Source organism: Opisthocomus hoazin, chromosome 6, assembly GCF_030867145.1.
Source record: "Opisthocomus hoazin isolate bOpiHoa1 chromosome 6, bOpiHoa1.hap1, whole genome shotgun sequence".
Classification (NCBI taxonomy): domain Eukaryota; kingdom Metazoa; phylum Chordata; class Aves; order Opisthocomiformes; family Opisthocomidae; genus Opisthocomus; species Opisthocomus hoazin.
In genome coordinates, this window is record NC_134419.1 from 67,125,665 (window position 1) to 67,150,858 (window position 25,194).

Consider the following 25,194-nt stretch of genomic DNA (forward strand, 5'->3'; position numbering starts at 1 on the left):
AAAGCTATGTATTATAAACCACCAAGTTTTCAAGGACTTACCCTTAGTAGTAATCAATCCTGCCTCCCCTTCCCCTCTCCACTTAAACTAGAGAAGGCAGCAACTGAAAATAGTATTTTTTATATCTCTCTCTGTGTGTATGTATATATTCTAGAATATAGCAAGGTAAAATGTAATTTCCTTTTTAATAAAGGCTGCCATTTAATTTAATACTATAGAAAATGATTAGATCTTAAAAACCTATAAATTACATTTGACGACTCTCTGGTGCTCCTTTGCTATCCCTTATGGCAATTATAAATGGCAACACAGGGTGCTGGCAGAAATGCTCATTCGGAGTGGAGTTTGTTTATTGGCTCCTAATGAAAAGTGATTAATCTAAATCACTACTGGGGTGGAACCTTCTTCCCTGGCCCCAATAATGAAAAGTGGAGGTTTCAGGCCCATGACAAATATCCTGCTATTTCCCCTGCCAAAAATTGTCCTCCCACCTTAACTTCCAGCAGAAAAAAAGATGAAAAATAAAAAAAATAAAGCCCAGAGTCTCCCAGTCTTCTCTTCCTGCTTGCCACATAACAAAGCTGTGGGGCAGTGCTAGCTGAATGACTGCTGGTGGCCGTTTATTTCTCACTCTGACTGAGCCTCCTGTTTCTTCTACCCTGCTTTGTGTAGGATCAGCCTTGCCTGGGAGGATGGATGACAACAGAGGTGTTGGGTGTGTTCTTTTCTCCATTTGAAGAATGTGGGGTTGATATCAGAACTAGGTGAAGAGGGGTATGCAACTAGTGTGATGGCACGTGCAACAAGATATGACTGTTGTTAGACTTCCAGCTTTCTCTCTAGCTGTTCATTTTCCTAATTTGATGATTTTATTATTTGATCTTGCAACAACTGTTACGGTTCCAGAGGTTGCCTGGCTTTGTAAACTGTCTGGTGGAAGCATCACCTTTTCCATGTCATCTGACCCATTTCTTGAACTATCCACTGAAGTGTTGCATTTCATGTGTGAAAGGGCAGAGTGGAGGTTTTGTGTGTGTACTACATCAGGTCTATGTAACTGTTAGCTGTCTTGTGCTCCTTATCTGAGGGCAGAACTCTGACAGTGACCTTTTAATATACAGCATTATTAACTTCATAACCTTCTGCGACATCAGGTGGAAAATCTTTTTATTCCTGAAGCATCCTTCCTTTTAAATGTAAGATCTCTCCGGAATATCTTGTTATATTAGCAATCCTACATCCTTCTTCCATTCTGCAGATGCGAGTGATTTTTACTAAAGTGTGTTGCATTCTCTCTCTGGCACAAGCAATGTGCTTTAAATGAACAGGTGTATTCTTGGGGAACAAAATGTCTTGGAAGTCTAAGTCACTGGTGACACAAAAAATATCTTGAAATAGTGAGGAAACCTTTTGTGTTTGGAGCAAAATAAAATACATATTTTGATCTGATTAGAAAGAAGAAATGTACCAAAGCTTCCTTTTAGGTGGAGGCCGTCGGGACCCATTCTCAAGACTGATTCCCAGGGAGTTGGTTGCCTGGGGGGCCGTTTCCCATTTCCCATGCTGTGCACCAGAGCACAATGCAAGTGTGCTTCCAGGACTTGTGGTGTGGCTTTGTGTGGGAACAGGCGGAGATTGCTTTATGAGGCTGGTAAGCGATATATGTGAGGCATGTTGAAGGAGCTCTGAGCTCAAGCTGGATTCAGAGAGGTGGCTTCACCTTGGGACAGTGTTCAGTTCTAGTTTGAAAAGCCCTTTTCATTTCTTAATGAAAAGGATCGGAAGCTGTTTACATCATATTCACTTTCCCTTGGTGACTTCATGGACTTAATGAGGTGCTTAAGATTAAACAAGCGCTGAAATTTTTTGCTTGATCAAGGTCTAACATACCAAGGGTCTTACCATGCCTTGTAATTGATTTTTGCTGTCAAAATTAATGTGTTTCCCTATTTTAGTCTTGAAGTTGGAACTCTGTGAAGGTGGATAAAAAAAGTTAATGTGGACACATGAGTGTAACAAAGTTGCAGTGGATCACAGTAGCTGATCATTCTGCAGCTAGCTAAAAAAGGCAGTTCCTGGATCTGTTTTCCTGCTGAAAAGCAGATTCTAGATTTGTTTCAGCTACTGTATCAATAGCCTGCTGTGTTTAGCACAGCTCTAATTTATTTCCCACTGTTTGCCTTTATTTTATGGTACTGGCATTTGCTTTAATGTGATGTCATTTTCTCCAGATGTTAATAAGATGGTGTTAATGTTTCCACAACATTTTTCTTGATAACATTTATGTAGAGCATGCCATCTGATAATGTGGAATCAACCTATTTTAAAATATTGGTAATAATTTTCTAATTAAAATTAGAGACTCAGAAGTTTTTTCCTTCGTCTACAAATTGAGGTCATACACTTTCCTGCGCTTAGGGAAAATTAGGTGTTCAGTGAGTGAATGAATATCTCCTACTGTATAAATTGGAAGCAGGATATACGAGATCGTGTATCAATGTTTGTGCACACGCACATGGACTATTTTCAGATGCCACCAGCTGATCCAGGTAGGCATTCTGTGTTTCCAATGAGGTGATGCTCTCATTCGTAGCTCTGCAAGCTGTCAAATAATGAGGCTTCAATCTCAGGAGTGCCTTGTTGTGTACTTTTAGAAAGAGTGTTCCACACTTGGGAAGAAAGGTGGTAGAATGGAAAGGGACCAGGAAAGCCTGGTCTGGCTGTCTGGAGTTGCTGTATCCAACCAAAAACACCTTCAATATCAATATAGCATTTTTCATTCTTGCTAGATTCTGAATTTAGCTGGATAAAAATAAAATGAAATCTATGAATGAATCACCAAATAAAATGGAATTGAAACACTAAAACACCCACCTGTTTGGGAAATCCTATGGGCTGTTTACACGGTTGAGCAATGTTCTGAATAGATCTAAGAGGAATCAGTGCTGTATGACCTCACTTTTAAGTGATGCTTAGTTGTTCAGTTCACTTTTCCATTAACACTCTCTGCCCTCCATTTTTCTGTTTAGATCATGCTGCTTAGTGATCCAGAGGTTGAGAGTAGCATCCTCATCAGCTCTGATGAAGGGGCTACCTACCAGAAGTACCGTCTGAACTTCTATATCCAGAGCTTGCTCTTCCACCCCAAGCAGGAGGAGTGGATCTTGGCCTACAGTCTGGATCAAAAGGTGAGCAATTGATATCATATTTCAATGATTCTTGAGCCAGATGGTCAAGGGGACAGTGTCTCGAACTGCGCACTTCCAGAGATCATGAAGAAATTAGGGTGAGCTTTGCTGCTCTCAACTTGAAGGTTTAAATGTGCTCGAAACCCACCCAGAGACTCCAAAGCAAGCTTGCTGAAGGGAGTGGAGTTATACAGTGATCATGATGGGTATGGAAACTTTAATAGTGGTGATGGTATGAAAGATGAAAAGAATCTGAGATTTGACATGACATACGGAGCTGTTCTAAAAATCTGTTGATTTGTAGGCCTTGGTGATTGCTATCTTTGAGAATCGAGCACTCAGACTGAGTTGGTCCGTAACAGCTGGCTGTTGTGTTGAAGGGGGTGCTCTTTCTGCTTGCAAGCTGAACTCGGTTATCTGGAAATCCGTGAACAGCAACAGATGACAAACTCCTTTGTGCCACTTTTTAAGTCACTTTGCAGTGCCTTCTGTTAATGAGATAACTCTTAAGTCTGTTACTTTGTCCTTAGCAAGCCTGCTCTTACATAGCACTCATTTGTCTTGAAAGATGCTGAGCAACGCAGGCGCAATGTGACTTGTAAAGTGATGTGGCAATAGAGCGTGTGCCTCAGTTCTGGAACAGCAGTCCCCACTACAGCCCGAAGCTGCGACATAGACCTGTTGATCAAGAAACAACTTTTAGAAAGCTTAGACCTTGCCAAGCTGTTATCTTTCCTCTCTTCTGCTTCTGTCCTCCATAGACTCTGGAAAGTAAAAACATGCTGAATAGCCACTTTAAGTTTTTTGCATTAATCTGTCAAGTGTGTTTGTGTTCTGGGTGGGATTTTCAGTTCTTCCAGTTATTTCTGAAGTTTGCTAAACTAGTCAGTCTCACATCCCAGGTATAAGGGCTTTACACTCAGAATATTGTGCCTCTTGTATTTGACAGAATTTCCTTTGAAAGGCTAGTCCAAGTCTTTACCCAAGTGGTTACTGACAGTATAATCAAATAATCTACTACTGCTGTACTTCCCGATGTAACCTTTCCATCCACTTGTTAACAGAATCCTATGGCAGGCATCAGGTGGTTTGCTGCTATGCTACTGCTGCTGCTGCTTGAGTGACATTTGCAAGCACAAAGCTATTATAAATACACTCCTTTCGTAGTATCAAGTCTTTACTGTACGAAGGAGTTAGTCAAATGTCAGAGAGTTTTGTGCACTCAGATGTTCAATGTAACAAGGATTTTGAAGTAGACTAGAAAGACCAATCTATTTATTTGCTGTCATGGCATGGTTTGATGCCACTTTTAAAGTGGAGGTGAAGATTTTATATGGGGGTGTTTGTACAAAGATCATCCTGAAAGAAACAGACATCTGGTGAGGCGCTCATGGACGTGAGAAGCCAGATATGACATGCTGAGTATAGGTTTGCATGAGATCCAGTGTGCAGCATCTGTTCTTGAGCTGAAACACTGTACTTCTATTTCCAGTGCTTTGTAGTCTTTTTATGACATGGTAGCCACTGGAAGGAGATATCAAAACACAAATTATGAACATGCACTTGGCTGTGAGGTTGTAATTATGCTCCCCTGGTCCAGTACAGCAATAGTGGCTCAGGAGCATTTTTGCTTCCGCTGCTTTAAACTAATGCAACTGTGGAGAGTGCCCAGGAGTATTTTTGCTTCGGCTGCTTCAAGCTAATGCATCTGAGTCCCCACCTCAGCTGTTCTCTTCTGCTCAGATCAGAGCCAAGGAAGGTGAACTGTGAGTAAGAAACACCCTAAGGCTGCTTGCATTTTATCCCAGGAACCAAACAAATTTATCCACAGTGTAAGAGCAAAGATGAGGTACTCCGCAGCTTGTTGATCAAATGGAAATGGAGCAACATGAAGTTCAGGCTTTGCCTTTATGTCTGCCTTTGCGTTTAAGGCCACTCATGATGCTGTTCTTCAGTGTTCAGAAAGATGGCCCCAAGTTCTGGTTGAAAGTTGATCACTGAATGGTATCATGAAAGCAGCACTTTCCCCAGTTGAAGCGTTTGCTTAACATAACCCAGGTATAGATCATTTTCAGCCACATCTTGGCTTAGCAAGAGCTGTGAAAAAGTTGTCACTCTGGCTCAGGATCATGCAGCTTCACTGCAGTTGGAGCTGATGCTGAGATAATGGGCAGTGCTGTGAGAGTGCTAAGGCAGTGCTATAGATTCTGACAGCGGTGCTATGTGAAGTCCACAGATGAAGTCTCTTGAGAGGCCAGTGTAATACATTTCTGCCTGTCTGGAAGCAGGAGTATTGCCACAGCTGAGTGGGAACCAGAGGTGAGCCGTGACCTCCTGTTAGATGGGAGGTAGGCCAATGATAATAAGAAAGTGTCTTTCAGGCTGAAAATCCTAAACCCTTAAGTAGCTTTGTCAGGCCTTGTGCATCTTCATAAGACTGTTGTGATTGTTCTCTAGAAGGCCGATATGGATCTCACACCTTCTCACGTTGCTATGTCATGTCCTCTCTCCTAGCTGTGATTGTGGGATCATGCCAGTGGCAATGATCATATGATCTCTCTGCGGCTGACCAGAAGAGAGATATCAAGAGCTCCTAAAATAAGTGGCTAGAGAGGCTGCAGTAGTGCTCTGCAGTTGTGAGAAGGCTATTCAAAGAGGTATCACGCTGAGGTCAGGGGCTAATTCTCCAACTGCAACTTTGTTCTGCTGGTACTCCCCTGTCCTTTTGGTTTTGTGCCCATTTTCCTGTGAGGCAGCATAAAGTCGCCTGGCACAAAATAGGTGGTGCTGGATGAAATTGTGCTTGCTTTTTCACTTCATGTATCCACGTTTTTGGGATACAACTACTCTGAAACAAATTTGATTTGAATGCATGAAAGGGCAATAAAGTAGAAGGCTTAGCATTAGCCTGTAACCTGCAGGTAATATTCATCCACAGATATTGTGACAAGGAAGGTGCCAATGAAAGTCAATGTCTTGGTGTATGTTCAGTGGTGCAGCCACTCCTACAGTGGGAGACCATAATTTTCCACCTCTCTAAGCTTTAAAAGTGTGTGTAACCTTTAAAGTCTATTTGTAATGACTACTTTAGAGGCAGATTTGAAAATGCAAGTAACTCTGAAAACAAATCAAATACGTACAATTTGACTCCCAGCAGTAGGAACTATTAAGAGAAGCTCTAATCCATCCTCTCACAAATGTGAATGTGCAAACAAGTTTGCAAGTTTAATTTCATTTCTTGGATTAAAATATAGCTTTCAGATTAATATTTATTTTCTTAATTTTCTGTCATTTAAAAGTAATGATATGGTGATTTAAGCAAGCTGTGGTCAACTTGGAAATTAGCGAGAATGATGAATCTAAAAATCCATTTGGCCTAGTGTGTTGTTCCACACAGTGAAATGAAATATCAACAGCTAATGCCCTACAAATAATTTGTTTGGTCACTGCCTAGGTCAAAAGATTTTAAAATTATTTTGTGTACAAAAGTAGAAAATAATATTGACATTTTTGTGTGAAAGAAAAATACTCAATGGTATGGATCTTCCTGTTAGAAAGTTTTCCTCTGGGGTCTTCTGACCTACAGTTCTGTGGCTGTGATTCAAGCCTCTTTTTTAGTAATTCTTTTCTCCTAAGCATCCCTCCTTCTTTTTAGCTAATTTCTACACATTTGACAATGATTATAGGCTATTTACCCAGTTGATTAAAGAACCAACCACCCAACTAAAAAAACACAACACATTTTGAATTCTGTACTCTAATAAAATAATTGTCTGTTTGAAGTTGATGTTTTAGAAGGTGTATTCACTATTCTAAGATAGCAGTGAATAAATGGAATATAGTAGAACTTCATGACAACCTTGTGGAACCACAGTCTTTACGTGTCCCGTGCAGTTTGACAGTGGCCAAGTGATAACAGTTTTAGAGTATGATATCCCAGTTAATTTTTTATGCAGCTAACAGTAACTTCCTGCAGTCTTTTACCTTGCACCTCATCCGTCTTGTTTGGGATTGTTTGTGATGAGCCATTTTCATAGAATCGTAGAAGAGTCCAGGTTGGAAAAGATCCCAAAAGATCATCTGTTTCAACCTTTTTTGGGAAAGAGAGCCTAGATGTGATTATCTAGCACTCTGTCCAGTCACATCTTGAAGGCATCCAGTGATGGGGACTCCACCATGTTCACGGGGGAGGAAGTTCCAGTGTACCACTCTCACTGTAAAAAATTTCTTTCTTATACCATGATGAAACTTCTCTGGGTGCAGCTTATGCCCGTTGTCCTCTCCATGTGGCTCCTTGTGAAGAAGTCATATAAAGAAATTAAGTCAGACCTTCATATATATATTCAGACACAGAGAAGGCGACAACTCCTCATCTCCTCTTCCTCTGTCATAGCAGGTCACTGTGCTGGGACATGAAGAGAGCCCTCGGTCCCCTGAAGGACCCTTGGTCCCTGTGTCTCAGGGGGTGCCAGTGCTGCAGGCTTTTGTGCTTACCTCCCATTCCATCTGTTACACTCAGCTTCACTAGCACAGAGGCTGGGCAGTTGTATTCTCCTTCATTCCCAGCAAGTGCCCCAGCCACTGGTCTCAGATTTTTCTGTGCCTCTCGTGGAAACTTAGGCACATGGGGACTTCAGGGTTGTGTTCAGGTGAGGATATTGCACTTTGAGTTGGAACCCCTAATGTTGGACAGTGCAATTCTAAGATAGCAGCTGCACACTGCAACCGTGCTGAAATTAAGCAACGTGTGCTGCTGTAAATCAGCAGGCATGCAGAGCTGTCACCTGGTCCTCAGCAGTGCTCTTGGTCCTGGAATTCAGATGTAATTATGGTTGTCAGAAGTGTGAGCAACCTCTGCTTTTTATCAGCAACAGCTTGAGACTGCACCTCTCGGGTAAAACTCAGCTTTTCTTAGCAAGATGTGAACATTATATTTAACAAGGAAAATAAGCTCTTTCTGTTCCCACATGGATCCTCATGGCAGAATCACCATTTCATTGTATGACGTGAGAGAACACACTGGGGCTAATTTCTCATCATGGCTCATTGATATCTGAAGAGCATGATGACTGTGGTTCCAGTCCTACGGATACAATTCTCAGCTTTCAAATTTGTCTTGCACCAGTCACTTGGCATTTGAGCACCCTGCAGAGTGAAGCTGGAGGAACACCTACTGCATTCTTTTCTTCACCCAAAGGGGAAAGAAATCGAGGAAGCTGCTCAGAGTAATAACAATTACTCCTACAGGCCTATCATACAGAGGAATGAAATAAAGTGATTATGTTGTCCAGCTATATAGGAACACTTAGCGTTTCATGTTTAATATAAGTCATATTACAGTAACTGCTCTTAGAAATCCCTACCATACTGACTGGTCCATTGTATTACACATTCATATTTAGAATCCCCGCCCCAGAGAGCTTGCAGTTAAACATGAAGCTGACAGACGAAGCATTGTCCCCGGAGTATCCACAGTGTATTCAGGCACAGGTCTTTAAAGTGCTTCATTGCCTAACTACCACTGAGGAGTATAACAAAGTCAGAAGCTGAACCCAGATAGAGTCCTGTTCCCATGACTTTTCCACAAATAAGCCTTTCATCTCTTTGCCTTTTGAATGCTCTTCTGGGAACATCAGGTTTTACAAACATATCATGTGTCCTTTGCTGGACAAGCCACCTGCCAGCAGCTCTCCCAGGCAGGCAGCGCTCCATCAAACAGATAAACTGAAATGTTAGTAAAGTTAAAAAAACCCAAACCAAACAAAAAAAAATCCCACCAAACCCTTGAGATTGGGAATATTTAAAGGAAATTTACAGAAGTCTCTTCTTCAGTATGGTAATGAACTGAAGAATCGAAATCACTTAACTTCATTTACAAATCATGAATATGTATCAGTGCCTTTAAATGAAAGGACGACTAAAACAGATATAGTGTTTGTTCAATTCATTAAAAGGAAGACAATTTATCAGGAGGTTTTTTCCACTCTTTAACTAAAGCTATATGCAAATGTAGGGAAATCAAGACCTTGCGCTAATTCTGCTGCATGATGAATATTTTTATAATCCTAATTAGAACCAGTCATTTAGTTCAGCAATTTCCCCCAATCTAGCCAATTTGAAATTAAAATAGATGCCTTGATTACAAAACTCATTAGCAAAGAAGCACCCTTTTCGCTAACCAGTTCATTTGGAATGCACAAACTGAATGAAGTGAGGAGCACTTGTGTTGTCAATTGCCGTAAGTGAAGGGAGCCTTAATTGTTAGCATTGTGAAGTATTTGTGTTGCTGCATGTTTCGTTGCAGTATAATATATCATTCATTAAATGTAACAAAAGCAGTTTTTAAATGATTTAATTAAGTGGTGTTGTTGCACCAGGTAATTTTTATAAAGTCAAATGTCACAGTTGTTTGCATTTGAACTATTGATGGGCATTACTGTCGGAAAGAAGACGTATGACTCTGCATTTATCATTCTGATTATGGTAAGCCTGGCAGTTTTAACAGGAGATGAGAAATTAAATTATGCAACCCTGGCTCTACTTCAGAAATGCCCAATGAATTTTGTCCTAGCGAAACAGTGAACTTTGGGCTTGTGATGATTTGTGGCGGCAAAAAGAAAGTAACTGCTCGTGAAATTTGATTTAACTAGAACAGACTTTCCTATTGCTTTTTATTTATGTTATAGATACTTCATGAACAGGTTTTACTTTGGAAAGGAAAATATAGAGATAAATGGAGTGAGACACATTCGATGCTTAAATGTGCTCTTCTGCTGAAGCAACCTAGTTTATTGTGCCACAGAGCAAGGATCCTGGTGTTTATTCCTGGGCCATGCTAAATCATGGCTGTATATTGATTTTATCTGGAGCCTAAGTGGGGTGAAGGGTGGTTATAAATATAGCAGATGGAAATAAACATGAAGGAATGGTAAAAGTTGAAGAATAAGAGCACTGGGGGCATGATTTATTTTGCCTGACTGTAGTGATCTAAAATGTAGTAATGTATACCCGTATTAGGTGCCGAGACTGCACATAGTATTTGGTGGTGATCTACTGAATGGTGTTGATTGATTTCTGGAAACAAATGTAGGTGACTATTTTGGGATGAGGTAAATTGGACCTTAGACTCATTTGTATTGACTAGGCCTCCACTGACTGTCAAGGAAGTAATTTTGTTCGCTGAGAAGTAAGTATTTGCTGTATTACCTGAGATTAGCGGACTTGAAACCAACCCTGCTGTATGGATGTGTGCAAAATGGATTACGTGGGATATGATTCCAATATGATCAAAGCAACAAAAAGTTTCCTGGTTCCTGCTGTCATGCCTACACGTTATAATGACCCCTGCGCTGGAGGAGAGAGCAAACGTGACATGCAAGCAAAGATGGAATTCCCGATATTTTGTTTTTCTTTATCAGGATTAATTTGTGTAGATGTGAGTTGCCTACCAGGCAACCGCTTCAGTGAAATGAGATGAATCCAGGAGGCTTTCCCTTTCCCTTTCCCTTTCCCTTTCCCTTTCCCTTTCCCTTTCCCTTTCCCTTTCCCTTTCCCTTTCCCTTTCCCTTTCCCTTTCCCTTTCCCTTTCCCTTTCCCTTTCCCTTTCCCTTTCCCTTTCCCTTCTTTCCCTTTCCCTTTCCCTTTCCCTCTGTCTCTTTTTTCTTTCTTTTTTCGCCCCATTTTTCTTTCCCTTCCATATTGCTTTTCAAAGCTCCGTCTCAGTATTTCCCTGTCCTGATGGCAACATGAACTCTGCTTTAAAATCTGTTGAGCAGAATTATAGATGATATCACTTTCAGCTGCAGAAAGAGCGCAATTCAACTGTTGACTCCACTCAGATGTCTGCTGGTGCTGACTATGGATAGCTTCAGTCAGGTGTCCGTTTCCCGATCACTGAATTGACTCAATGTGGTGCTTGAGTTTAGAAAGGTGACTATTCTAGGCCAAAGAACAACAGGACTAATTTTACTCAAAGTATCACAGTTGAAGTAACAGAGGAGCCTGCGACAATGACCATAAACTTTTGTGAATTGTTATGAAATTTTCATTTTGAATAGCACTGCATATAAAATGTGGAGCTTAACAGAAAAAATGGCAACCCTGACCTCACAGCAGCTGAATGGTTTAGCCTGGGCCCAATTTTAAGGTTATGCATAAATGCTTCTGTGGATTAAGGCCTGTAAGAGTGTGAGTGTTTGCACATTAGGGTGTGAAGTGGTCATAGAGACAGGCTTTCACTATTGCAAAGTGCCTGCAAAGACATACAAGTCATATATGAGCTTTTAGTTTTGGGATCATAGGTAGTTTCACTCTCCTGGGTTTTACAGTTCTCTCATCTTTCTTTAATGCTTCAGGACATTAAAACCATAGCTTTGGGCACCTGAAACTATGACCGCAGGCATGTAGAATTCAATACAGAGGGACACTATTTAATTCCCTCGGACCAAGAGTGCTTTCTGGAAAGTGGCGATTAAGAAGCTGTTATGTTTTGTTAACTGAGAAGGGTCATGCTTTATCCAGGAGGATTCAGGACCCAGCAGCTCCCATTACTGTCAGTGATTCGGGCAACTGAGAACTGCTGGAAGTCTGCCTCACAGGGACTATTCTTTCTGTCTGGGTAATGGTGTCATTAACTAGTGTTTGCACATTGCCTTCACAATACAAGACCTCACTGTTTGGAAGTATTGCACATTAGCATGGCAGTGGGCTACTTAAGACAGTACTTTCATCTTTAGTATCCTCAAAGATAGATGACTGGGAAGGGATAGATGAGTGTCCTTGCAGCCATCTGGATGGATGATGCTGAGGGGTGAAGGTACAGTCCTTCCCCGCCATGCATGCACCTGCACATGCTTATTCGCTACGTCCTCAGCAAACAAGAATTGGGACAGTCTGTGAGGGTGCTTCCTGAGGGGTGCATTTCTCTGTGCCAGACCAGGAGCCTGCAGTCAGGGGTGGGAATAGCAGGCCTGGGCATAGTAGGCTGTCCCTTGCTCTTGGTTCTGCCCCTAAAACAGGGGTGGTTCAGCCTCCTGTTAGCAGCTGCTGAACCTCTGGCGTGTTTGTGTAACCTGAGGAAGCACTAGTACTTAGGAAGAGGGCTCTGTGAACCATCCAAGGATGGGAACCTTTAGGAATTGTATAGTCCTGATCCTGACGCAGAGCCTAGGCTGTAGCTGGTAGTGCTAAGGACTAAAGTCTTTGCCACTGTTTTGCTTCTAGCTGCTTTTCTAGCTATGCTTTGAGTTGCCATTGAGGAGGTGCAGGGCCCAGTCAGGTCATCGGATCCTAACAGGCTGGCCCTAGACCACACACAGCATCTGCGACTTGATTTCAATGGGAGTCTGTTGCTATGATGGCAATATCTGCATAGTGCTTTCCTGCTGGGCTTGTCCCATCCATTTGACAGGACATTGTTGTTATATCTTATCTCTACCAATATATTATTAAAACCTTTTTATATGGCTGAGAGATGCCTACATGAGAGCCAAAGAAAGAGAAACTTCAGAAAAGGAGCAGGGAGGATCTGGTATTTCCTCTCTACCACTCTTCTGTGAAGCAGAACTAGATTTTGTAAATCCCAGAATGTCCTGGTGATTTTTGCACCATGCAGTTCTTAGTAGGTTCCTTCATGCCATAACCAGGAGGAATCACCTGGTTTACCCAGCAGTGCCAGTGTTACCACAGTCTTGTCCTGGTCATGTTACATAACGCTGTCATGCAGAGGGTGTTTGAATGGCTTACAAATCACAGCTTGGTGGTTGCCAGCAGGGAGGCAGAGTCGACAAGGCAGTGAGAGAGGCTGAAGGGAAACTGAAGCACAGGGAGCTGGTGAGCTATGCAAGGTTGGCCAGCTAACCAGTGACAGAACTGCAATGTTACTCAGGCTCCTAAATCACGTTCTGTTTTCCTTTCCATTGGCCCAGGTGGCCCTGTAGAAATGTTACAGGAGTTCCTCTTCTTGCAACCTTTTCTCTCCCAAGGCTTCAGGCTGTGGCAGAACTTCCAGCTTGGCTGGGGTGGAGGCCCCATGTGGGAATTTCACGTCAGCAGGTGCTGTCATTGTAGATGTGCCACAGGGCAGAGAGGCCCTTTTATACTGCAGCACAGCAGTACACCAAAAAGCTCATGCATTTATTTTGAAATAATTAAATACACAGGGCTGTTGTGTGAAACAGAGTTTTGTGATACTGGAAGCTGGTATGTGGCTCTGGTTTTTTCTCAGATTGCCCTTTGCAAATAGGTTTCTCTCTGGCGCTCTCTCCTCTCCTGTTTGAGTCGCTACAAACCATCCGTGCCTCCAGAGCTTGGTTTCAGTCGGGAAATGGAGCATGTTCTGATCTAATAGCACACCTGAGCTGGTTTACAGAGGATGTGTTCAGTCACATATGTAGCAGCTGAAATTCAGTGTGAGTCCATTGATTTTAGCAGGGAAATGCTGATTTACATCACTGGAGGATCTGGCCTGAAACCATGTGTGGTATTCTGTTCTTGCAGAAAACAAGATAGATGGAGTTTACTCCTTCCAGTGTATAGTTTGTTCTTTTTTTTCCCTAAAATTCGCTTGCTGAGAGATGCAAATTCCCTGGGTGCATCTGCCTCTGTGCAAGCTATTGCTTATGTTAAGGTAACCATTTGTTTCCATTGTTCAATACTGACACATGAAAATTTGTTTGTTTTTTTTTCCTTTTTTCTCTTTTTTTTTAAAATCTTTTTTTCCCTTTTTTTTCTTTTCTTTAATTTTTTTTCTTTCTGAAAGAAACTGCATGTAATCAATATAATTCCAGGGAATAAAGGTACCAGAGGAACAGCTGTAAGTCCTTTGTCCCCCCAGTAGGCACAGATGATTCAAATTTCCCATATGCTCAATGGTAACCCAGTGTGTGTTTCAGCTTTTTGTCCTTGTTGCTTCAGTGGTAAAAAAAGAGGCCAGTGCCTGGATTTTCTGGTCTGGCACCCTCAGAAGTAGCATTCCCAAGCTTTTAGAAGTCATTAATTGGTCCTTCCAAAGTCATGAGTTTAGCAGAGAAAAAAATCAAGAAGGTGTTTGAATAATTTCAGTTGTCTACTCTTACATTTCTGTTGATGCTTCTGTGACTGAGGAAATGTTTGGAATCATGTTTTATCAAATGTTTTCTCACATTTAATAAAACTAGAATTTTTATCTTTAAAGAAAAAAAAAGGCAAAAAGGCTAAGATTTTCATAATCTCCTTATTCTAGCACTGTTCTGCTTTGGGTCATTTATGCCTCTAAGAGAGATCTTTATTCATCATTCCAGATGCGGCACATCTTCAGTTGCATTTTGGTGCTTATTTCAAACTGGTCTTCCATACAGGCTGTCTGGCACAAGGCTGGTGGCCTGTTTGTATGGGGTGTGCACACACTTGTGTGTGTATTTGAATTTTTGCAGTAAAAGCCCCACAACAGTTTTGTGGCAGTTACAAGAAGTTTGTCCAGTGTAATAAAATCCTTTAGGTTCATGTTCAATTGATTTTTATAGGACCATGGGTGGCTATAAAATGAAAGTTAGGGCATGATGCAGTAAGATTTTGGCACATCTGAAGTTTTGTGGGTGTGATAAAAGGAGGAGCTGAGGCACCAAAATGAAGGCAGATATTTTTGAGAGAATGACAGTTGATTAAAAAAATCAACAAAACTGAAAGCTTAATAGAAAATCCTTGGGATTTCTGTAGTGCAAAAAGAGGAAAACCTGATCCTTCCCACAGTGTCCTACCTTGGGCATCTCGTTTCTGCCAGAGGATCAATGATCGTAAACCATTGGAATGTAGATTTGGTAGCATTTTATACTTGCAGTCTTTGAGAGATAACAGGACATACAAATAACACGTTAGCGGAATATACTGTACCCAAGGGTATTTTCCTGCCATACAGTAAGAGAACAATAATGTCATCAAAAGTTTTGCTGCCAAAACAGGATTCTGGTTTTGTCCTCTGACTAACACAGTACTTGCTTCAGGCCAGTTGATTTCCTCAGATCTTGGTGCAAGTCCACAGGAGTTATGCACGCGTACCCAATGGCACAAATGTGACAAAGCTGAAAATTCTGCTGCAAAATTAAGTCCGATGTTCCCTAGCCACATGAGTTGTGTTTTTTCTCTAGTTACAACATAGAGAAGGCTGCTTTGTTTTTCCTCTGCAGCCTTCCCTTATCTTATGAATTAATGCTGTACCGCCACTGTGAGCATTGGTTAACTTCAGGAATTAAGGAATTAAAATTACATTATGTCAAGTTTGGTGACTCATAGCCTATAGCTTAGTTAAAATTTTCTTATTATTGTTGAGTTTTTGGTATGATTTTTTTTATTCACCCTGCTCCGTAAGATGGGGTGAAGGAACCTAGAGTTTCAATTAAATGTGATAAATAGCCTAAATATAGACACCACAGAATATATAGAAATTTAGAGAGCTGCTGATAGAGGTTAGATAAGAGCTTCCTTTTTCGTGCATGATCTGCAATTGCGGATTCATTTATTCAAAAGGTACAATTTTCCACTGTTTGATTGCAGGAGCCAGGCGATGGATGAATCAGAGATGACGATGTAAATGGTGTGTGCCCGGTAGCCCTAGGGGATCCTGAAACATGCGAGTTTCTCATTTGGTGATTTTTCTGGCAGTGATGTCTCAGTGCAGTGACAGTTTCTGCTACAACAGTCAAGCTAAATTGTTTCTGATGGTGAGTGGCATTTACAATGATGCTGTTCATTTGGATTCCTCCAGTAAACATCCGTACACTGCCCTTCATGCTGGTGCGTGGGTGGTATTATAAGTTTCCACTGCACCATTGGATCAGTATGAACTGAATTCCTGTGAAGTGCAGGAAGAACACCATCTCTCCCCTTCCATGAGACCACTTGCTGTTCAGGACGAAGGCAAGGATATTCCCCTGGAGCTTCCCAGATTGGAACTCCCTTTCTGCATGTGTCCCTGGCTCATGTGTGTGTAGAGATAGGTGCCTGTGTAAGCAGGCTCTGCTTTTGCCTGCAAGAGTTGCTTGTTGTCAATGCATGGATTGCCAGGGAATCTGGCCAATGAGAAATTTGGCTAGCTAGAGCTGGACTGAATTACCATACAGGATTTTAAGAGTGTTATAATAAGAGCAGTACTGGAGGACATCTTCAATCTATCAGAGCCCCTGGTGGAGACCAGAGCTGACTGGTAAGTAGGAGAGTTGAGGCTGAAAGGAACGGTGAGTTTCTTCATTGCATAATGTGTTCAAGCTCACGGAAGCAAGTTTATTTTGGCACTTGTGGCATCTAGTCAAGACGTATGGGCCATTTCATCTTAGATTTTAGTTCTCTCGATTTATTATGGGACACGATATGACAAGTGTGTGGTAATGAAGGTGGCCTAAAAGAATGAATTGTAGAAGATGGTACAAGACCTAGGGTGTTTGAGTAGGAGATAATATTTACTAAAGCTGCATCTTCAACACTATCAGAAGCTGAAGTTTTCTACCTTATTTTCATAATCATTTTACTCACGGAAGTTATTTCACAGTCATAGTTGTCCTATGGGCAGCATCTGTTTCTCCCTTGGGGCACACAAGACTCCTGTTAACTATGGTGGGCCTTTCTTTGTGCTGGTTTGGTCCGGTATCTGGCCTTGGTCCCAGGTAGTATAGGGCATAGACTATGTGTGAAGACCAGAATTTTTGAGAGAGGGATTCCTGCCAGTACAGAACCTGTACACTTCCTAAGCAGAGCCAATTCATCCACTGTAACTTCCCAGAAGCCTTTCAGGATGGCGTTGGGGGCATATCCATGACCAGATTTGGAGATAGCATGGTGTGTTTTGGCAGCCTAGAAGCTCCTGTTATAAGGCCCAAGAAGCAGAATCAAGCTAGAGTAAATCCAGTGAAATGCCAGTTGTGCCATCCTTCCTGACTTACGGATCTCCTAACAGGCAGAGCAGAGAATATGGCCCTTTGGCCCCTTCGCAGAGTACGTTGCCATGAGAAGAAATAGACACCAGCGACAAAATGGAAAGGAAATATTAAAAATCAGTATTTTCAAAGCTTATATTAAACTGTCTTAGGAAGTGTATTTAGGAAGGGTCTCTAAGGATTAAAAAAGTCTGTCTCCACCTTCTCACCCATGCCAGCTTTCAAAGCTTCCCATTTCCTTGGAGTTTGCGGTTTACATACAGGTAGACAGTTCTGTGCTTCCTTTTCACAATCCCTGGAGAAATTCTGCACATTCAATTCTTGGAATCTCTCTTCTTGGGTCACTTCTGTTACTACCTTTCCTGACACCTGAGACTGTGATGTGTTTCTTGGTGTATGCAGCTTTGCCTCAGACTCAGTGAAACCTCTGCCACGGAGAGCAATGTGTTTAGCTGCTCGGAATGCACAGCACTGCCTCACGAACCTGCTGGGCTGATGTGCTAATGCCACTGAGCAGAGCAAACCCCTCCAGCTTCACAGGTTTGTTATTGTGTGTGCATGCAGAGAGGCTGCAGTGGTCTCTGGAAAGTTTGGCAGAGAGGAACCTGATGAGGTTCAACAAAGGCAAATGCAGGGTCCTGCACCTGGGGAGGAACAACCCCATGCATCAGTACAGGCTTGGGGAAGACCTGCTGGAGAGCAGCTCTGTGGAGAGGGACCTGGGTGTCCTGGTGGACGACAGGTTAACCATGAGCCAGCAGTGTGCCCTGGCTGCCAAGAAGGCCAATGGGATCCTGGGGTGCATCAAGAAGAGTGTGGCCAGCAGGACGAGGGAGGTTCTCCTTCCCCTCTACACTGCCCTGGTGAGGCCCCATCTGGAGTATTGTGTCCAGTTCTGGACTCCCTAGTTCAAGAAAGATGAAGAGCTACTGGAGAGAGTCCAGCGGAGGGCTACAAGGATGGTGAGGGGACTGGAACATCTGTCCTACGAGGAGAGGCTGAGGGAGCTGGGCTTGTTCAGCCTGAAGAAGAGAAGGCTGCAAGGGGACCTAATAAATGCTTCTAAATATCTGAAGTGTGGGTGTCAGGAGGATGGGGCCAAACTCTTTTGAGTGGTGCCCAGTGACAGGACAAGGGGCAATGGGCACAAACTGAGGCACAGGAAGTTCCGTCTGAACATGAGGAAGAACTTCTTTCCTCTGAGGGTGACTGAGCACTGGAACAGGCTGTCCACGGAGGTTGAGGTGTCTCCTTCTCTGGAGATATTCAAGACCCGCCTGGACAAGGTCCTGTGCAGCCTACTGTAGGTGACCCTGCTTCAGCAGGAGGGTTGGACTAGATGACCCACAGAGGTCCCTTCCAACCCCTACCATTCTGTGATTCTGTGATTCTCCGGCAGCAGAGAAGGGATTAATTGAGGCAGGCTGTATTTGTTCAGTGCCCAGCCATAAGCTTCCTCAATCATCAGAAAGTATATGTTTTGCATAGCTCAACCTTTGCTCATCCTGATTTTGGGTGCTTATAGGAAATGTGTTTAGCACAAATGGCCAGTGCAATGCTGCTGTTTCTGACTTTTCCTGAGGATGACGAGAGCTACTTCTCAGCTTTTGAAATCTGGTAAGAACCTGGCTGAGTTTCTCTCTTAGAAAAAGTGTGACTTAGTGATCGCTAAACATTTTGCAGTGATCTCTTCTTTGCATAATAAATCCCGGACAGAACCCATGACCTCAGGCTCAGGGGCACAGTGTCCTTGTAGGAAGAATGGGGTAGAAGAATGTGGACAGTTTGTGAGTTTGCCCTGCCTTTGTGAAGAAGTAGAGTTGCACAACACCACTATGCAGTGGGGTGCAGGTCTTAAGCACCTGTGAAGTTTGCTGCTCTTCAGCTGGTGAGATGAGGACAGGGTGAGGAGGGTGGACACCTACCCTAGCTGGCCCCAAGTCGGAGCAGCTTTACAGCACTTCCACCTGTGCAAGGAGGATCAGTTCCAGCTGTGTGTTTGCTCAATGTCTGCAGGGTGGTGGGTCTCATAACTTGGGAACTGTCTTGAGTAACCTCCCTTGCCTGTGAAAATGTGGATGAATGGAAAACTGAAGCTGAATTGGGTGGCAGGGCATAGGTTTTAATCTGGAGCAAAAGATATTGCTTTAATTTTGCCAAAATGACATGTCCTCCTTGAGCCCAGATTAATATTTATCTCTTTCCAGCCATGTCAAATTTTTCACATGGGCAACAATTACATCTCAGAATAAAATGCTGTTCTGAATGCGGTTTCAAACCCTTTTCTTTAATGCTTACGTATACACTTTCAGAAATGTTTTTTTCCACCCAACGAAATAACTCAGCAAAATCTTATATGGATTTGGAAAGTGTTTTGGTGGTGTGTAATGTTTCTTTCACTGGTCTGAAAAAACCCTCTTCTGTTACATCCTGTTCTGCGTAATATAGAGGTTACCATACAGATAATGTCGCAGAGTTTATAAACGAAGAAGAGGAAGAGCCAAGCATTTGACTGTAGCTTTACTTTCCACTCTGGCTAATATCTGAGCCTCTCCTGCTTTGCCCCTTGTAGTCTTATGCTCAATAAACATGAAAGATTAGTCTGTAATAGCAACGAATGTACCCAGATGCTCACACTGTAATTAAAGGCATATATCACACAATAAAGCGCATTTGAATGAAAAATCTTCCCATTAGACAGGTGGTTCCCATTTATTTCCCGTAATTGTTAAATGTTTGAGTGTAAGTGTTGATGGAGCGTGAGGAGGGCCTTCTAAAGGGCTGCAGTGTGGAGTCCCCAGGAGCAAACAAGATTTTCCTCTTGGGCTGAGAGGACGCAGAGCTCTGTGGCACAGGCTGATGTGTATGGCCCCAAGGGCTATATCCACGCAGCAGGTGGATCCAGTAAGCAGAGACCTCGGATCAAAAACTGCCTGGTGATTTTTAAGCTGAGAAGAAGCTGGTCAAAGGGAGCAGCCTGGTTTGGAAGGAGAATAGTCAGCAGTCATTAGAGCTGATTTGGTCTTTTGTCACAATTAAAGAGATGATACTAGGGAAAAAGGGAGTGAAGCAGCAGCTTTGGGAGCAAGAGCAGCCTGCAACCCTCTTCTGCCGCTGGCTGAGCCTCTTGGATGCCAGTAGAAGAAATACTGGTAAAGATATCTCGTGGTGCACCTTATAGACCCTGGTAGCAGGAGGCAGTTCTGCCACCTTCATCCCATTCTGATCTCTTAACAGTCCCAGTATTGTCCCTCCCTTCCCTGTTCTGCATCCCTGTCCGTTTCTGTGCCTAGTCTCACTTTTTGCTCTGCATCACTGATATACAAAACTGTCCCCCTGAATGGCACGTTGCTTGCCTTGTCTGTTGTGTCTCAGTTGGTTCTCAGACTCTGGAAGAAGGGGTTTTGGTTTCTGGCATTTTCCCCTGTTCATGTCTTTAGTTTTCAATAAGGCTTATTGTTATGGGCTTGCATGGCAAAGTTTTGGTAGTGGGGGGGCTATAGGGGTGGCTTCTGTGAGAAGCTGCGAGAAGCATCTCCCATGTCTGATAAAGCCAGTGCCAGCCGGCTCTAAGACGGACCCACTGCTAGCCAAGGCCAAGCCAATCAGCGACGGTGGTAGCGCCTCTGTGATAACATATTTAAGAAGGGGAAAAAAACTGTGGTGAGACAGCAGTCAAGAGAGAGGAATGAGACCATGTGAGAGAAACAACTCTGCAGACACCAAGGTCAGTGAAGAAGGAGGGAGAGGAGGTGCTTGAGATGCTGGAGCAGAGCGTCTTCCCTTGCAGCTCGTGATGAAAGACCACAGTGAGGCAGGTTGTCCCCCTGCAGTCCATGGTGGACCAGATATCCACATGTAGTCCGTGGAAGGGACCCCACGACAGAGCAGGTGGATGCCTGAAGGAGGCTGTGACCCCATGGGGAGGCCGTGCTGGAGCAGGCTCCTGGCAGGACCTGTGAACTGTGGAGAGAGGAGCCCATGCCTGAGCAGGTTTGCTGTCAGGGCTTGTGACCCCATGGGGGACCCACACTGGAGCATCCTGTTCCTGAAGGACTGCACCCTGTGGGAAGGACCCATGCAGGGGCAGTTTGTGAAGAGCTGCAGCCCATGGGAAGGACTCACATTGGAGAAGTTTGTGGAGAACTGTCTGCCGTGAGAGGGGGGAAGAGTGTGAGGAGTCTTCCCTCTGAGGAGGAAGGAGCGGCAGAGACAATGTGTGATGAACTGACCACAACCCCCATTCCCCGTCCCCTGTGCCACTTCGGGGGGGGGGAGAGTGGAGAAACCAGAGTGAAGTTGAGCCTGGGAAGAAGGGAGGGGTAGGGGGAAAGTGTTTTAAGATCTTATTTATCACTATCCTACTCTGATTTGATTGGTGATAAATTAAACTCCCTTTTCTCCTCAAGTTCAGTCTGTTTTGTCCATGACGGTATTTGGTGAGTGATCTCTCTCTGCCCTGATTTCAACCCTTGAGCCTTTCATCATATTTCTTCTCCCCTGTCCAGTTGAGGAGGGGGAGTGACAGAGGGGCTTTGGAGGACACCTGGAATTTATCCAGACCAAACCAAACCACTTGTTAACAAAATGCTCATCAGAAGGGGGTCGGTGGCAACATATTGCTCAACTTTAGCCCTCCCCCAGGCTCTAGAGCTGATTTTGAAATGATTAAAATGTCGTGAAGAAAGGAATAAACAAGCAATCAAAAAAGTTAGCCTTCCCTCTAAAAGGCATTTCTATTTATAGTACCTTTTGGAAGTTGCTAAAGCTAAATTATTTAGAAATGATTGAAATGTGTTTTGACTGACCAAAGTGAACATGTTTTTTTCCCAGATTTTCAGTTTAAGCAAAAGAATCTGAAAGTAATACTTTTCATCTTGGTTCTGAGCCACTGCAGCATTTCTGGAGGTAGGGAGAAAGTAGGAAAGAGGCTGTTTTTTACCCAGGGCTGAAATACATCTTAAGTTCTTTAGTGATAGTCATTTATGTCACTGCTCCTGTTGCAGCTGTATCGGGAGTTCTTGTTCCACTACAAACCAATCACGCAGTAGAAAAGCGAAAGATATGCTGTGCTCTCAGCAGAAATGTCAAATTTTTGGCTGAGTATGCTCAGTACCAATTAGGCTTAAGAGAAATTGAAATGTGAAGGTTTTTGAGTGGACTTTTTCCACCAGTTTAATCCACTTTCCTTTTTTTCTTGGAGATGAAGTGGAGAAACAGAGAGGCAAGTCTTGCTTTGAGCGTCAGGTTTAAACAAACTGCACTACTGTGAGTGGACCCATCGGGTGAAAGCATTTTTTTAACTGTAAAACCATTGAAAAGGACACCATTGTCTTAACCTTCCTGGTTTCTTTATAAGTCAGGTCTGTATTGAGCCATACAATTACAACAAGAAGTCAAGCATTTGCAAAGTGTTCGGGCTTTGTACAGAAGATTCCTGACCAGTTTCTTATAATAGCGGGGTAGAGTCTGAGTTTCTTTTGACTGAAAACCTACTTTTGCTGGCCAGCGTGTGAAATATTTCAATATTAGATTTTAAAGTGCAAAGAGACCTTCCTAGCTTCTGATACATTTCCCCCCCATCCCCCAGTATGAGACAGATGATGGAAATGGATTTAGTATTTAATTTGCGTCTAGACCGGTTTCTCATGAAAATAGTCTGTTCCCAGGGCGCTTTCTATTGTGCAACATCTGTAGGGAAATGAGCACCTCTCGTGAGTCTCAGGCATGCAGCAGTCTGTGGACACATTCTTTTCCCATGCCTAAGACAACCTGGCCATACCATGCTAGAGAAGAACTTTGGGCTGTAATGAAGTCTCTTGACGCAGCCTTTAATCACCTGGAAAGGAAATCAAAGCAGAGAGATAAACTGGTCCATTTGTTTTCATTACAATTACTAGTTTTTACAACTCTGTGTAAACAAAGCCCATAAATATGGTGCTGGTAGACTTCTTTCTCCTAAGCTTAGCTCCACCAGCTGTTGCGCAAATCTTTTGGCTCAAGAAGCAGGATTTATTTTTAGGTTCTTTAATGTGGAGCTGTCAAGAATGCCGTACCTGAATTGTGATTTCTAGCAGCACGTAGCAAGAGAAGAGAGCAAGAAGCAGCTCTTCCCTTCTCCAAAGGTCCAGAAGCACTTCCAAGCTTCAGATCTTGGTTCCTCTGGAGCCGCAGCAAAGCAAGGTGGCAAGGACACCTCCCTGGGAAGAGATGGAAGGAAGAAGCACAGATGATGCATCAATAAAACAGAAAAAAAAGAAGGAATGCTTTGACAGATTGGAATTTCTATGCTGAATTCAACAAGTGGAGAGCATGGTGACTAGATGGATCTGACTGTCAGGAGTAGTCTTACAGTGGTTAGAGTAGGGGTAGGTGTTATTTTAGAGTTAAATGAAAAAAATATAAGATAACAGGGAGAAATGCAATTATCACTCATATCCTTTCACTTGCTGGAGCAGTTATCTCCTACAGTGCAGACTCCTTTGTTTTGGTTTTTGGTCTTTTTGCGAAGTAAGGGCATCCTTATTAAATCCTTCCTGTGTCTAATTTTAGGTGTGGAAAAAATATCTGTCTTTGCAGTGGGTGAAGTGAGGACCATCCATTTATTCTGTACGGAATATTGTTCCAAATGTCTTGCAAAATATTTCTCTTGCAGTACTCAGCTGCTCCGTGTGCCCTTAGAAAAAACGCTGATGTTAGCATCTCCTGAACCATTTTCACTGTGTTGAAGTTGTTTCACGTGCGTCTCTTTTTCCATGTGATGGGTCATCTCTGGCAGTTGTCAGATGTGGCTCCTCTGTTCTGTACTCTCAAGGCTGAAAACTATTGTGATTTTTTCCTCCAGTTCATTTTCCTTCTAGGAATGAACTTTCTGACATGCTAATGATAGCACCTTCTTCTTCTTTTGTAGTTTCAACTGTAGCACCTTGCAATTTTCTGTGTGGTTTACAACTTTTTCTTGGTTTCTGAGCCTCTATTTTTTTCCAGTATTCGTGGTGATTTCCCCTCTGTAGAGAAAATCTAAGACCCTGCAACAGACTCTCTTTTCTGAGTTACTCTTTGCAGAACATTTACATGCAGTCCCATTTTCTACAGAAATGTTGACCTAATTTTATTTTCTTCTGTCCTGGTTTGATTTTTGGCAGGAACCCTCCACACATCTTGTAGATTTTCCCCACCAGCACTGGCGGAGAAGGTGTTAGATTACTTTTGTGCTTTTCTGGGACTAGAGCCATTTTTTCATGTAAGCAATCCAAGCTACTGCTCGGTATGGTGCTCTTCTTAGTTTATGGCAGGCCAGGCTAATCTGCCCCTCCTCTTCCATCATGTTACCATGTGTCAGCTGCTGCCTAATAATTACCATTAGGCCAACTCTTACCCTGCTGGATTAATATGAATACATCTTTCCATCATCAGCTGCATGTATTGTCTGGGGGAAGTCTAATTTTGTGTGTAATAAATGAATTGTTCCTTTAAGTACATATAGTCCAGCTGTTCTTCCTCACTTTATCTGACACTATTATTTATAAGCTCCAAATTCACTCTAGGGTTGGCTGGCAGACAGGAAACTCTTGAGATTCTCTCCAGATGTTCGCTCAAGCCAATAGACCGATTTCGTAGTAACAAAGAGTACTTTATTTTATTTGGATATAAGCTTTTTATCTACGTTCCTCATGCCCTAATTCTTCTCCTGTGTTTAAGCAAGAAAGTCTATGAATATCAAAACTCTCTGAATTTCTTTAGCCTGTTGTCTATTGCTTCTCGATCTATACATGACATCTTCAGTGTGCCCCTTGCTGTGGTAAAGTGTATCCAGGCTATTGTATGCTTGGATGTTCTTTAGCTTGTGCTGAACCTTCAGTCTTCTGCCTGCTTCCCTCAAGAAGACCGAGCAGGTCAACCTGGGAACAGAGAACCTAACATAAAATCCATCTCAACTAAATCATCTGTCTCGTGTGGAGTTATCCCCTTCTGCACTAGACACTGTGCACTTCTTTTAGTGTCTGTGGAGAGAAATGGAGGCTTCTAAGGCATGGATAATAAGCAATTTTAGAAGTGTATCTTAGAATCGGAATTGTGCTTTAGAAGTGCCTGTTTCAAGC

The 25,194-nt window shown here is 42.8% G+C and overlaps 1 protein-coding gene across 1 annotated transcript in view; it reads left to right on the forward strand.

Annotated features, from left to right (window-relative positions):
- The window catches only part of SORCS3 (sortilin related VPS10 domain containing receptor 3), a 334,020-nt gene that overhangs the window by 182,507 nt on the left and 126,319 nt on the right, over positions 1-25,194 (forward strand). Inside the window, exon 4 of the mRNA XM_075423696.1 lies at positions 3,030-3,188. Within this exon, the coding sequence (XP_075279811.1) occupies positions 3,030-3,188 (159 nt within the window). The remainder of the gene's footprint in view (positions 1-3,029; positions 3,189-25,194) is intronic.